The sequence below is a fragment of the Propithecus coquereli genome, unplaced genomic scaffold (genome assembly GCF_000956105.1).
Source record: "Propithecus coquereli isolate 6110/MARCELLA unplaced genomic scaffold, Pcoq_1.0 Scaffold99, whole genome shotgun sequence".
Classification (NCBI taxonomy): Eukaryota; Metazoa; Chordata; class Mammalia; order Primates; family Indriidae; genus Propithecus; species Propithecus coquereli.
This window is the reverse complement of record NW_012156284.1, coordinates 952,369-965,369: the sequence shown is the minus strand read 5'-3', so window position 1 is coordinate 965,369 and position 13,001 is coordinate 952,369. Positions and strand designations below refer to the sequence as shown.

Genomic DNA, 13,001 nt, shown 5'->3' with positions numbered 1-13,001 from the left:
CCTAGCATATTATTTTTCTATCTTTCTCTAATCAATATAATCTCATGAGAAAAGTAAACCAGATATAAAGTGACCATAATCATCATTTAAATGTTAATTGTAAATGTTCTGGTTTTCCTTTAAGGATTTTCAAGCAGGTCAAACACTAACCCTGGCAACAATCATTAGCAATCAAATCCAATTCGAGGATCATTTAGTGAAGGCATAAAGGTTGGGGGCTGCTGATCTCAGCAAGGCAGTCCCTGTCACCTTAAGGGCTCACAGTCTAGGACTGAAGACTGGAACTCCATGAATAAACATGGTACAGAGATAATTTGACACCCTCCCCCCCACACACAGCATTTTTGTCAATAGCTCATTCACTGTAGAGTCTTTGACCAGAGGAGTTTATAGGTAGCCAAGTTTGAGACAAGCCAGTTTGAGATGTAGTCTTCCCTTGGCTGCCCACTGGTTGATTTTCCATCAATCAGCTAGTATCTGTTGAAGACTTGGTACCACACAAAATAAACAGACATCTGAGCAAAGCCCGACTGCATGCTTCAATTGCAGGATCTTAGAGACTTGTTTCTGTGTTAATGATAAGCTTTTTGCCATACAAAGAATGTGAAAGAGACCAAACACTGGGCCCCGTCTAGTTCAGATCCTGAAGTCATTCACGTCTGAAGCTGTAGCACCTTCTACTGGCTCCAGCCCTGGATGAGCTTCCCAGGTTCTAAGTTCCAATCTGGATTCCTCTCTAGAGGAAATGTCAGATCTTGAGCATTTTCCTCAGTCTGGGGGGCCTCTGTTTCTTTGGGGAAATAAGAAGTAAAGAAAAGCTGTTTGTATGATTTTTGAGAATGTGAGATAATTTTAGAGAAGCATATTCAAACAGAAGGGAGAATGCAGGAGCAGAATGAGGCAGACGGCTGCTGGGTCAAGTCTCTCATTTTACAGATGGGGAAACTGAAGCCCCCAGAAGTGACTAACTCAGAGTCATACAGAGAGCCACTGGCACCCTGCTGTGTCAATGCTGAGTCTACTGCTCTTCTTAAGAGAGTTCTAGCCTTAGGATTTTGATAATGTGCCAATACTATTACCTGTGTATAACTACACAAAGAAGGCAAATGAGATGCCTGGGACTGGAGAGTGCTTCTGCTCCTGAAATGCCAGAAATAGGTCCTGCCCCTTTGCACACCCCTTTCTCTGAGTGGAGAACAGGAAATCTTTCCCTCAGGGAACCGGTTAAAGGGATCCACCTCTTCCTGGATCCGAAGTGGAGGCTGAGGGAGGAGGAGGCTCGATTAAGCCCTCCACGTGCAGAGAGAGAATTTCAGGCCAGAAGGGAGAGAGGCAGCCGGTGCGTGGGATAGTGGGCACACATTCAGCGGTTTCCCCATTTCCCAAAGGAGGAAAGTGCAGAAGTCTTTTGCTCTAGGCACATGGTGGCTGTGCGAGGAATTCAGTTTACCAATGTTTAAACCCTGAATCCAAGTACCACGCAAGGGCAGTCATTTGTGTCTACCCTCACAGCCCACTGAATCTGGGGCCAACAGCTTGCTGGCCTACTAGGTGTGCGCTGCGCCCTGCAGTTCCGCATGGCACTGCGGCATGCCCGGCGGGCCTGGGTACTGGCACGCAGCGCCACAGGGACGGTGAAGGTGACCGCCTTCTCCTTCCTGGCCCCGCATGCTCTGTGCTGCAGACCCGAGGGATGCTCAGGCCCACAAAAGTTTGCTCCGGTACCCGGGTCGGAGGAGCGTCTCTGGGCAGGGACTTCGCGCAGAGCAGCAGGGGTCGACCCCCAACTTCGCGTCAGTTTGTGTCCTCTTTTCTGGTTCCAAACATTAACTCCCAGTGGTGGGGGTGGGCAGGGCTTCAGAGAAGGGGTCCCATTCTCCAAGCCCGCCTCCCGGACTCGCCAGGCCCCCTCCCGCTTCCCTGTAACTGCCCCCGGGTCTCTGGGCCCGGGACTGGGTCCCGGGCTCTGTGGCCGCTCCTACCAGCTGATTTTGACAGGGGGGGGTTCCCAGGCAGTGCGGGCGGGCGGGGCGAGCCCCTGCCAGATCCGGAGATGATAACGTGCCTGCTCCATGTCGCGGCTTCGAGCTGTCCAGGCTCCGCCCCCTGTGAGTGTGTAAGTGTGTGATGCTGCCGCGGCCGCCGCCGCCGCCTGTGCAGCCGCTGCCGCCGCCGCCGCTGCCGCCCCGGCTGCTGAGCCGCGCCGCGCAGCTGCCGCTGCCCTGGTTGCCCCCGCCGCCGCCGCCGCTACCGCCGGCCCGCAGCCCGCCAGTCGGGCGGCCCCGCCGGCCCGAGCCCGCAGCGGCGGTCGCTGCAGCGTCGGGGCGCTGGGCGCGCGGGCAACCGCGGACCAAGCAGACCCGAGCGGGTGGCCAGGCGCTCGCCCGCCCCGTGCCACAGCCGCCACAGCCGCCGCCGCCGCTCCGGAGCGCAGGACCAGGCACCTCCAGCTCTCGCCGCCGCCGCCGATGCGGCCCTGGCACTTTTAGCTGGGCGGGAGGGCCGGAGGGCCGGGCCGCCCAGAGCAGCGAGCCAGCCGCGCCGAGAGCCGCGCCGACCCGCAGTGAGCAGGGACGCACGCCCGCCCGCCGCCGCCGCCCGACCGCTATGGATCTATTCGACTTTTTCAGGGACTGGGACTTAGAGCAGCAGTGGTAGGTGTTAATTTTTGCCTTCTCCTTTGATGAGCGGGTCCCCTGGCGGGGTCCGGGCTTTTCGCCTTTGTTAAGAGGAGCCGGTGCTGTCGTGGGGGGCGCCCCGGACACCCTCCCACTTGCTCTCAGCCACCTCGGTCTCTGGCCGCGGTGACTCCTCCGTAGGGTCCCGGGGTGGGGGGAGGTACAGGGAGAGAGGGAGGGATGAGGACCCGAAAGCGCTGCTTTGCACTCCAAGTCCAAAGAGTTTCGTTCCGCCCACATGGAATCCGCTGTCTCCCGGGGTCTGACCCCCATGATCTCGCAGGGCCAGATTCTTGCACCCCGGATGCTGCCCGCCTGAGATGCCTCAACTTTCCAGGTGTACAACGCCCGCGGCCGGCCGTGGGGGAAAGACAAGCAGCAAGGTGCCACCGGCCGCCCTCCGCTTCCTCTGTGGCCGCCGCCACCTCCATCCCCGCGCGACGAGGCGCACACACCTCTTCTGCCGGCTCAGCCCAAGTTCTCGCACTCCTGCGCGGAGCTGCGTCTTTGGGGGCCACAGCGCAGAGGACCCTGAGTCGGGACCCACTTTGGCGCTTGGCTTTCAAAACTGAGTTTTTGACGTTGGCCCCCAAAGTCTGCTGCTCCGACGTTAATGCACGTTTAATTGCCGGTTAGATCCCTGTCGGCCTCCCACTGGGAGGCAGCCCTAGGTTTGTGTAATAGGCACCCAGCTCAGATTCCAAGGTATAGTCAGCTGTTCACGAGATACCCCAAACTTGTCGCTGAGACATTTTGAAAGATGGTGCAGAGGTGACCGGGTTGCCAGAAACTTGTTACTCGCTTCGTGATGTGTGTGCGCGCGTGCATAAATACTAATATATATGGCTATTAACTTTTCAAAAACTTCATCTACTGCAAACGTTATCACTGTTTATTGCTATAACATTTTAACATATCAGTTTTCCCCCACAGCCTAAGTAATTAGATGGGAGGAGGGCACGGTGGTAGTCACTTAGAATTGCACTCTTGTATTGCCTTTTTAAATGTAGTTAGAATAATCTGTAGTACCTACCAATAGAGCGAAATCTTTTGCAACGTTGAACTACTAGCGGCCGTTGGCTATGAATACTGTGTATTTTTACAAGGATTTCCCCTGTTGATGTGATATTTTAGGCAATTTCCTTCTTTAAAAAAGGGTCATACGCTTGGCCAATAGCTTCATCATGCCAATCATGACTCTTTTAGTTGCAAATCCAAGATAATCAGAACTTAAATGCATTTTATTTTACAGCAAGTCCCCGGTAAATCCTTGAAGCACAAATCATGCTGTATCAGTATTAATCTGTAAAGCATTTTTGATACCATGCAGGGTTTTATCAGCTCTGCAGAAAATATTACATTTTTAAAAATAATCACACTGTTATTTAAAAGTAAAGATCACATTAAAATTACTGCTCAATTAAATATTACGCTCCTGCACACAGCCTTTACTCTGCTTCACTAATTTATTTTGCAGACAACTGATAACCACAGCACTACTATTTGCATACTATTTGCCTAATATATGGTGTGGGTAACATCATTAATTTAACAGACATTGTTATAATTAATTTCATGGGTGTAGTTCAAATGTTAAATATATATAAGGTATGAGGTTTTTAAAAACATGTTTAATGTGTTATTTCAATTCCAGTTTAATCTTATGCACATGCAGTTGCATATCTAAAAGGGATGGGCTCTTTTATGTTTGATTTCTTTTTTTCAGAAAGATATGCCACCTCTCAGATTTTGGGAGGCTATCTTTTCTTATCTTAAGGAAAATGCAACCTTTTTTCCTCCAGATCCCTAACTATGCCACATCAGTTAAGAAGCATGTGGACTTGGACACTCCATGGATATTATGTGAGATACCAATGAATTAGTATAATACATCTGCATAAATAAGCCTGCCTTTCCCCTCAGTGCACATGATCCAGGAAAATTTCTCCTTCTTACTGTTTGATTATGAGGGAGCAACCTCCCTTCTTCCTCTGTGTTTATAAACATTTGTAATGCGGTTGTGCTTCTGTGTTTTGTACACCCCCACAGAGAAAAGGAACATAAATGTGACAACAGTGAATGAAGTATTATAAAAAGCTTGACATTGTCTTGAATGGAAATCTCTGCCTTTCCAAACTCTCTTTGGATGTCTACAGCATGCCAGTTACATGTTCATTATATATTTACTTCCCCTCCTTGGGAGAGTAAGTAGCTGCTTTTAAAGTGATGACATTCACTCTCCCCCAGCCCTCCAGGAGGACCAAGGAGGGAAAAGGGGCCAGCAAAGTTGAAGCTCCTATTTACCTTGAATCTATTCTTAACATTCACTTGTGGAATAGTAAGCTCTGAGCTATCTCTATTGGAAGCCTAGATGTCTGACAGTAAACAGGACAGCTTAAAAACAAACTCATTTTCCTAGACATAACGAAGAAAGACTTTACATACACAGGCATATGTGTTATTTGCAAACACTTGACTATAGTAAACAAAAAGTGCGTGCCCACTTACAAACACACACATTCATTAGGACAAATGCAAATGGAAAGGATGAGGTATGAATGATGCTGCAGCGTGCACGTATGTGCAGTGTCTGGGATTGCTCACATGCCTAATGGAACATACCGCTGGATTTCACAAACTGCAAGAATAACTTAATGGGTCATGCTCTGGACTCGATTAAAGGGCCAAAGCTCAAGTTCTTTAAGATTCCTGGATGAATGAGCAATGTTCACCTGAGTTCGAATTTAATATAAACCATTCTGTGAAAGAAAAGGGAGGCACAGATGTCTGTCTGTGTGCACCAAAGACATCACTTGCTCTTTAAAAAAAAAGAAGAAGAAAAAGGTAAAGAAAAAATCAAATTTCTTCATTTAAATTATTCCATAGACTTGCCTGTGGTAACCAAGTGCATGAATTCTTGAGGTGACTGGAGATCATGTGGCTAGATTTGGGCTTGTTTACCAGCAATGGCCATGTCATTAATCCCTAGTTAAGAAGGAAAAAGCAAATTCAGAGGGCCTACAAAGTATACAGCCTTTCAGTCTTGTAAGCACCCTTCCCACCACCACCAGTATTGATCAGGTATTGCTTTGTGACAGGCCAAGGTTCTTTGTGGGGATGCTTACGTGGGATATTTTGTTTGTTTTTTTGTTTTGTTTTGTTTTTTTGAGAGAGAGGGGGGCACAGAGAGAGACAGAGAGGGAGACACAATACAGAAAGGGACAAATTCTTAAAAATAAAAAAAAATGAGAAGAAAGCCACTATGATAGCAAAATCAAAATGTTAAAAAGCCTAGTGAAAATTGTAGTTAAGTGATTGTGACAATGGCTGGCTTCTCACTGCAAAGGACAGCATCAATTGTTTGTAGTTTTTATGTGATGTCTCACAAGTAGCCTAATTAGAGGCGAGCTTGCAAAGGGGCAGTTATACAGGAAGAGACTTAAACTCACTAAACTGTTATATAAATAGAAAGTTCAAAGGTCTGTGTGGCGCTGTCAAGGCTTCCAAGGGGCCATGTGCGGGCCAGGCCTCTCCGACCAGCCCCCAGGGCCTGCCCCAGCAGCCAGCACTTTCCCTGTCTTTCCTCGACCTTGCGGGGGCGGGGCTGGGGGCCAGGGTGGGGGTGGGGGTGGGGGCCAGGCTTGGGGGGCGGTGCTGTTCTCCAGACAAAAGTGAACTGTTTCAGCTCCAACCAGGCTTGTCCCATGCATGGCAGCAGACTGGCTGCCTCTGCTTGCTCTGTGCGCACAGGTCTTCTGAGGCCTCGTTAGCTGCAATCCTCCGGAAGAGCGGAACGGACTGTTTATGGATGGGAAGGTGTGGGAGATGGAGGGAACAAAACCTTCGCCAACCCAGAGATACCAGGACTGCGGTGGGGCACACGGGGTGGGTGGGTGGGTGGGGGCGTCCTGCTTTGACTAAAGCCTAGAGATTCCCGGGATTTCTTGCTCTCTACCTCCATCCGTTTATCTTTCCCCTTTTCCCTCTGTGGTCCATTAAAAGGGAGACTGCCTATGGTGTGTTTTCTTTGCTAGTACAATATGCATTCTCCAGTGTTTGAGCATTCATTCAGCAAACCATTTGGGGTGAGTTTCTTAAGGGAATGTTTGGGGAGGAGAGATTTAAGGGGGTGAAATTAGCTAGTGATAAGGTCTCCTCCACAGACCCCCCAAACCTCCCAAAGAATAAAAGCGATCTCAGTAAATCCTAAAAGAGACATCTATTGGACAAGGAAGAAAATTATCTCATGTTAGAAATCAGTTTAATGATACATGAATTGTTTTGCTAATGATTCAGTCAAGCATTTAACAACTTTAAAATATACAAATCAAGATCGAAAATGACTGCCTCAAAAACGAATCTGTCATTATAGACATAAACGAGATTCCAGACATTTAAGCATTTTGTAGATGGATAAAAATTATATTGTATTTAAACGTGCTAATTATTGTTGAACAGAAATGACTTTAATGTGCTAACCTTTATTTCATGCCCATTATTCTTAGCTAAAGATATTCCTTGCATGCAGAATTTGCACATATTTAACATAATTTTAAAATTGTAAAAGTCCAATAAAATGGCCATCTCTGGAACAATCTAGAGCTGTAGCCCTAAAAGCTTGTAACTGTAGGTCATACTTCAAAGAGGAAAACTGCCATATACTTGATTAGCCTGTCACATAGACAAAACAATTGGTACAGTGACTACATTTTTCACTTTTAATTTTGTCTTTCTTTTTCTGATTGTTGTGGGATAAAGAGAGATTTCAAAAACTTGTTTATTGATAAATGGAAAGAAATATGTTGCTGATTACAGAATTCAAGACCACAACTTAGAGAACCTTTTTAAGGGGTGCGTGTGTTTCACCTGTGGTAAAACTCAACATCATAATCATTGCAACTATAATTTGAGTATTTACTGCCCCAAGCTTGGACTAAATCCTTTAAATACTCAATCTCATTTAATTCGTCTTGTAACTTTATGAGATAGGACGTGTTACGATCTCTGTTCTATAGACGAAGCAACGGAATCACACAAGTACTCAGTGATGCAATCCAGGTTTCAGCCTAGATGGAGCTGACCCCAGAGCCTGTGCCATCAACACAGGACATTTTGTCTGAGCCTTTCCAACATGCGGAATGCTTTTCCATATGTCATCTTGTTTGATCATTGTGAGTTAAAATGTGCAGGTGTTACTCCCATTTTACAGATCAGCAAACTCAATCCCAGAGAGGTCGTATGACTCACCTAAATTCACAAAGCCTGTTGGTAGTAGAGCTTGGTCAGAAATCCACATTGTCCAATTTCCAAGTCAGGTGCCTTTACACAAAACCTCATTACCTATATTATGTGGGCCCGAGTATTTAGCTCTCACTGAAACAAATGGATTGGATTATGTATATTATACTTGTGTAAAAAAAAAAAAAAAAATCTGTGGAATTACCATGTAATTGACTAGCCATGGAACTCTGTTTTTTTCTTTTAATTAAAAAAAGAACAATTTCTGTACTGATACAATCTCTTAGCACTTCATTTATGGATGCCCCTTTCATGAAAAACTTGTGATGGAAAATTATATATATAAAGGAGGAAAAACTCAGGTCCCTGAGAAGTGTTCATTTAAATTTGAATGCTCAAATTTTGAAGATTTGATAGTTGAACATAAAGAAGACCATGGTATATTTATCTGGTTGATTTGCAGCCTCAAAGCTGGGGGTAGGAAGTTGCTAACATTTCTCTCCAAAGCTTTGTAATTTACCATATGTATGATTTGATTTGATCATCATGATAACCTTAAGGGATTGTTAGGATTGGTATTATTAGCTCCATTTTGTAGATAAGAAAACTGAAGTTCAGAGAGGTTGAGTGACTTGCCTAAGTTTACACAGTAAGCGAATAGTCTTGGTATCTGTGTTTATTGCTCTTTTCACTGCATCACCACTGTTGCATTAAGTCGTTTATGTTTAAATATCCACATTGTTTCCAAGGGAACGGTGGTATCACTCTCTCACATCATCTAGTACAGTGCCTTCCCATCATAGGTACTCAATAAACATCTGTTGATTGATGTTAGAGCCACACCCAGCTCAAAGACTTTTCCATGAAAATACTTGTATCTTTCAAGGATAGCTGCTTAGTAAATCCTGGTGATAATACTGGCCCTCTGCCTGTGTGATCATGTTTTAATTGTTTGTAATTCTTCGCAGGTCTCTTAGCCAGTCTGATCTCTTTTGCAGAAAATAATGAGAAAAACCAGTGGTTGTGGATGAAGCTAAATAGGAAAAGGCAAAAATAGGACCCATATTACTGGTGTGATTTAAAAAATAGAATTTCTGTGAATTCTAAGATATGTTTAGCATTGGAAAAAAACAATAGGAAAGAATATCCTTTAAGGCACAGGGTTACAGGAGTTAACAGACTGCTTTTCTGTCCCAATTCATACCGAGAATGTTAAAGAAGAATGTGTGACAAAAATCCGAGGAAGAAATGAATGGTTGGAGGGTAGGGATTCCTCCAGCTTTCCTTGCGTTTCAGCCTTTATGACTTGTATTTCATCATGAGAAGGCTGTTTTTCTACTTAACTTTAGCAGATCCACACCATAAATTATCATGACTTTAAACAAAGGTCCAGCACTGAATTCCTCTAATGTAAAACTTTCATGTTGCAGTTTAATGACATTTTATATGCATGTTCAAAGCAAGGCACACTTTACACCATGGAGAGGGTGATGCTCTGAATTGTTGAATTTATTTTAAAGTAAATCTTTTCGATGACCTTACCTTCTAACATCTACCTACTTACTGAGCTGAGAAAAATTATCTGAGAGCTTAAATAAAATGCCATGATTTAAGCAGAGCTGACAATAGCACTACAGCTAGAATCTGATTTTGATTATGGATTGCTTAGTTTATGGGATGCTATTTTTTAAATATACCTGTACATTTTGCTTCATTTGAAAAAGAAAATCAGCTAGCAATTTAAAGTAATCTCAGTTTGGTTCTTCAGTAGGCATGTGGTGGTATATGCAGGTATAAAAGCCACACATTGGGGAATAAGCTATGGGGACAGGATTTGCTTTCATTACAAACTCAAAATCACTCATCTGTTTATTTCTTCAATGTCTCTTTTGCTGCAAAAAGAAAAAATAAAAAAAAAACACATTACTTCCATCCTATGAAGAATGGTTTGTTCTGTTAGATTTCCAAATAATAGCTCTTTGCATTGTCTACCGTCTTCAGTGAAAAAATCTCAGTAGCAGATACTAGTTCACTTGGTGACCTTTATTAAAGCATATTTCTGGAGTCAGAATTTTGTGTTTTGTAAGCAACATACCTCCTGGAAATAGCATCGAAATGGTTTCTTTTTTATATAAATAAAAAATAAAATCCTACTTGTAGTGATGCTGAAATTGTAATCTCAACTTTAACAATCATTGGAAGAAGAAGTTTTGTAGGAATCTGATGTCTTCTTGGTCTTTTCATTTCTAGTATGGTTTGATAAAACCAACCAGGCAGAAGGAATGTGTTATGAGGTCAGTTTAACCTTCAGACTGTGGCAATATGTACACGACGACCTAACTATCTGTTGAACAGTGAAAAATGCAATCACGTAGGCTTTATTTCCCCCTCCAGGATGTCATTCATGTAATTTTTTTAATAAATTAATTTTCCAAAGGGACTGATTGTTTTCATGCCAGGTAGGCACAGTGAGAGTAACTAAATTAGATTCAGTGTGATGAATGCTTCTGATGAAGTGCCATGGAGGGGTCTCGTCAATTAGCTATTATTTATTTGCTGGCAAAATACTTGGCTTTGGTGTGTAGACATTAATCAACTCCTAGAACCTAGTGTTTCAAGGCTGGCCCTTTAGGATCATCTGATCCAATCTCCTCATTGTACAGATGAGGATACTGAGGCCCAGGATAGGAAAATGACTTGCATAAGGACATTAGTCAATAAGTGACAAAGCTGGATCAGGAGCCCTTGTGCCCTAGTTCAGTGTTTGTCTGCTCTCGATACCTGTTTTTATTGCCTACCTACTCTGTGTCCAACGTTTTGCTAGTTAGTCACTTTCAGGGGGAGATAAAAGGGATGTAAAAGATGACCTCTGGCCTCACAGCCTTGACATTGGAATGCAGAATTAGATTTGGGGAAATAGTGTGACACGGATAGTGAGTAAAATAGGAATTCCAGGAGAGAGAAAGAACTGGAGCTAAGGTAGGCAAAGCACTCCTGGTCAAGGCTCATGAAACTCTTTCAATACTATTAAGCCCAGTTCAGAGTGAAATGGAAAGCCAGAAATTTGGATTGTTTAGAGGACCAGAAACACTCGGTACTCAATATGAGACAGTTGACTTTGGACCCTGAGTTATCTTCTTCGACAGTAGCTCACATCCATCACAAAATTGCCTGAGTCCTGTTTTGCTGCGTGAATGGAGTATCCTCATTAACACTGTACGCCATTTGCTGAGGGACAATCACAAAACTCTCTCAAGACTGTTTTGACCATCTGAGTTATAGAAACATTTATGCAAACATTCTTCAAAGAAATACCAAATGAAAATTTGTTTTCCTGAAACAATTGAAACAAATGTTTGTAAATTGGCACAATTGCTGGCAAAATAGCTGTTTTCAATAGAAGCATATATCGTGACTCTTGAGATGTACTCAAATATGTAGCTTGTTTTGCTCTTTCTCCTTTTCTGAAAATATAATTAACTCCTTTGTTTGTTAGGTGTGTACCAATATTTTACTGTCTGCATTTCTTTTTCCTCAAAAGTGAGTTGGTGCCTTGGCACCATCTGATTGGTGTTGACATCTGTGTTTGTGATTAGTTGTTTGGCCACCAAGTAATTCTTTGGCTGTCTTATCTTTCAAATCTCAGCTCTATCTCTGGGCAGCTGCTAGCGAGCAGCAATCTTCCTGCCTTTTCAGCCCCCCAAACTCCTATACTCCTGCCCAATCTGGGCACATGCCCCTCCTCTGTGATTTCTTACCTTCCTAAGCCAACTTTTATCTTTCATGCTTTCTCACTTCCATGACTCCTCCATGTACGTGTGTTGTTGTAAGGGATGAGAATGTGTCTTTTATTTCTGTGTTCCTAGTTCTTGACCCAGAGTAATAACCTAATGCTGCCAATTCAGAGTGCGGCATCATTCATTTATTCAAATCATTCAAGCACTGCGCTAGGCCTTGTCTATGTGGTAAGACATAATAATAGTAACAATAATAATAATAATAAGTGAAACTAATAATTAGAGCTAACATTTCCTTTATGAAAGGCTCTGATTTTTCTATTTTACAGAGCAGGAAATTGATACAGAAGGGTTCAGCAACTTGTCCATGGTCACATAGGTATTATGTTGCAGAGCTGGAATTAATACACAGACCATGTGAATGGTTAGCTTCTCTGCTAACCCATAGAGATACCCTGGAATGTATGCTATAATAGTGGCAATTCCTGCTTGCTCTGGGGCTCTGAAATGGACTGGCCTGATGAGGCCTTTGTCATTTATTTTTAGTATTTACAAATCAGCATTGGGGTTAAGTTCATAACCAAATATGAAGCAGGGCTTACCAGATACCTACTCCAACAAGAGACACAGGATTCTGCTCTTCTTTGGTATAGGCAGCAGATTCTATGCTTGGAAGGAAGATACATTGGTCTATAAACTTGGACTTGATTCAAACTTGACAAGAACATGAGTTCAATGAGGGTGGAGATTTTTGTTGGTTTTATGCACTGCTGCCTCCTCAGTAGAACAGTGTCTGTTACATTGCAGGTGACCAGTTACTTTTTGTTGAATGAATAAGTGTTATTGATAGACAATAACATCCTTAATGCTTTTTGTGAACAAAATTGTAAAGAGATAGCTCATAGATGTAAGAATGAGGTCTAAGAGAAGAGCTAAAATCATTATGGTCAGCCAGGTAGGTACAGGTAGCTGTATTGCCTTGCCTTCAATAGATTTTCCTGAAATAGCATGCTTATTAAAATTTTATAAATTAAATGCTATTTATGGGCATCTTACTTGCCAGAAATACTGTGGGGAATTCTTTGTTGATGAGTAAAATCTTTCCAAAACAGCCTTAAACTTACCAGATTTGTGATTTTAGATTTTTTATCTACATTTAATATCTACAACAGTGCTTTAAGGCTAATTGTGCAGCCTTTTAAAAAAGGTGTCTTAACTTGTCACCATCACTGAATTGAAGCTTTCATGTAGTACAAAGGTGGAGAGAACATATCTTCAATATTTGCTGAATATTTTTCTCCACCCTTTTATAGCATTGTCTTCTCTGAGCCAGATGCCTTGTGTTTGT

General features: G+C 43.4%; 1 protein-coding gene across 3 annotated transcripts in view; it reads left to right on the top strand.

The window, feature by feature from the left end:
• Window positions 1–2,562: 2,562 nt before the first annotated feature.
• AFF2 (AF4/FMR2 family, member 2) overlaps window positions 2,563–13,001 on the top strand; it is a 491,308-nt gene continuing 480,869 nt past the window's right edge. For all 3 annotated transcript variants that reach the window (XM_012665266.1, XM_012665264.1, XM_012665265.1), the window contains exon 1: window positions 2,563–2,654. In XM_012665266.1, coding sequence (XP_012520720.1) covers window positions 2,608–2,654 — 47 coding nt within the window. In that variant the 5' untranslated portion in view covers window positions 2,563–2,607. The remainder of the gene's footprint in view (window positions 2,655–13,001) is intronic.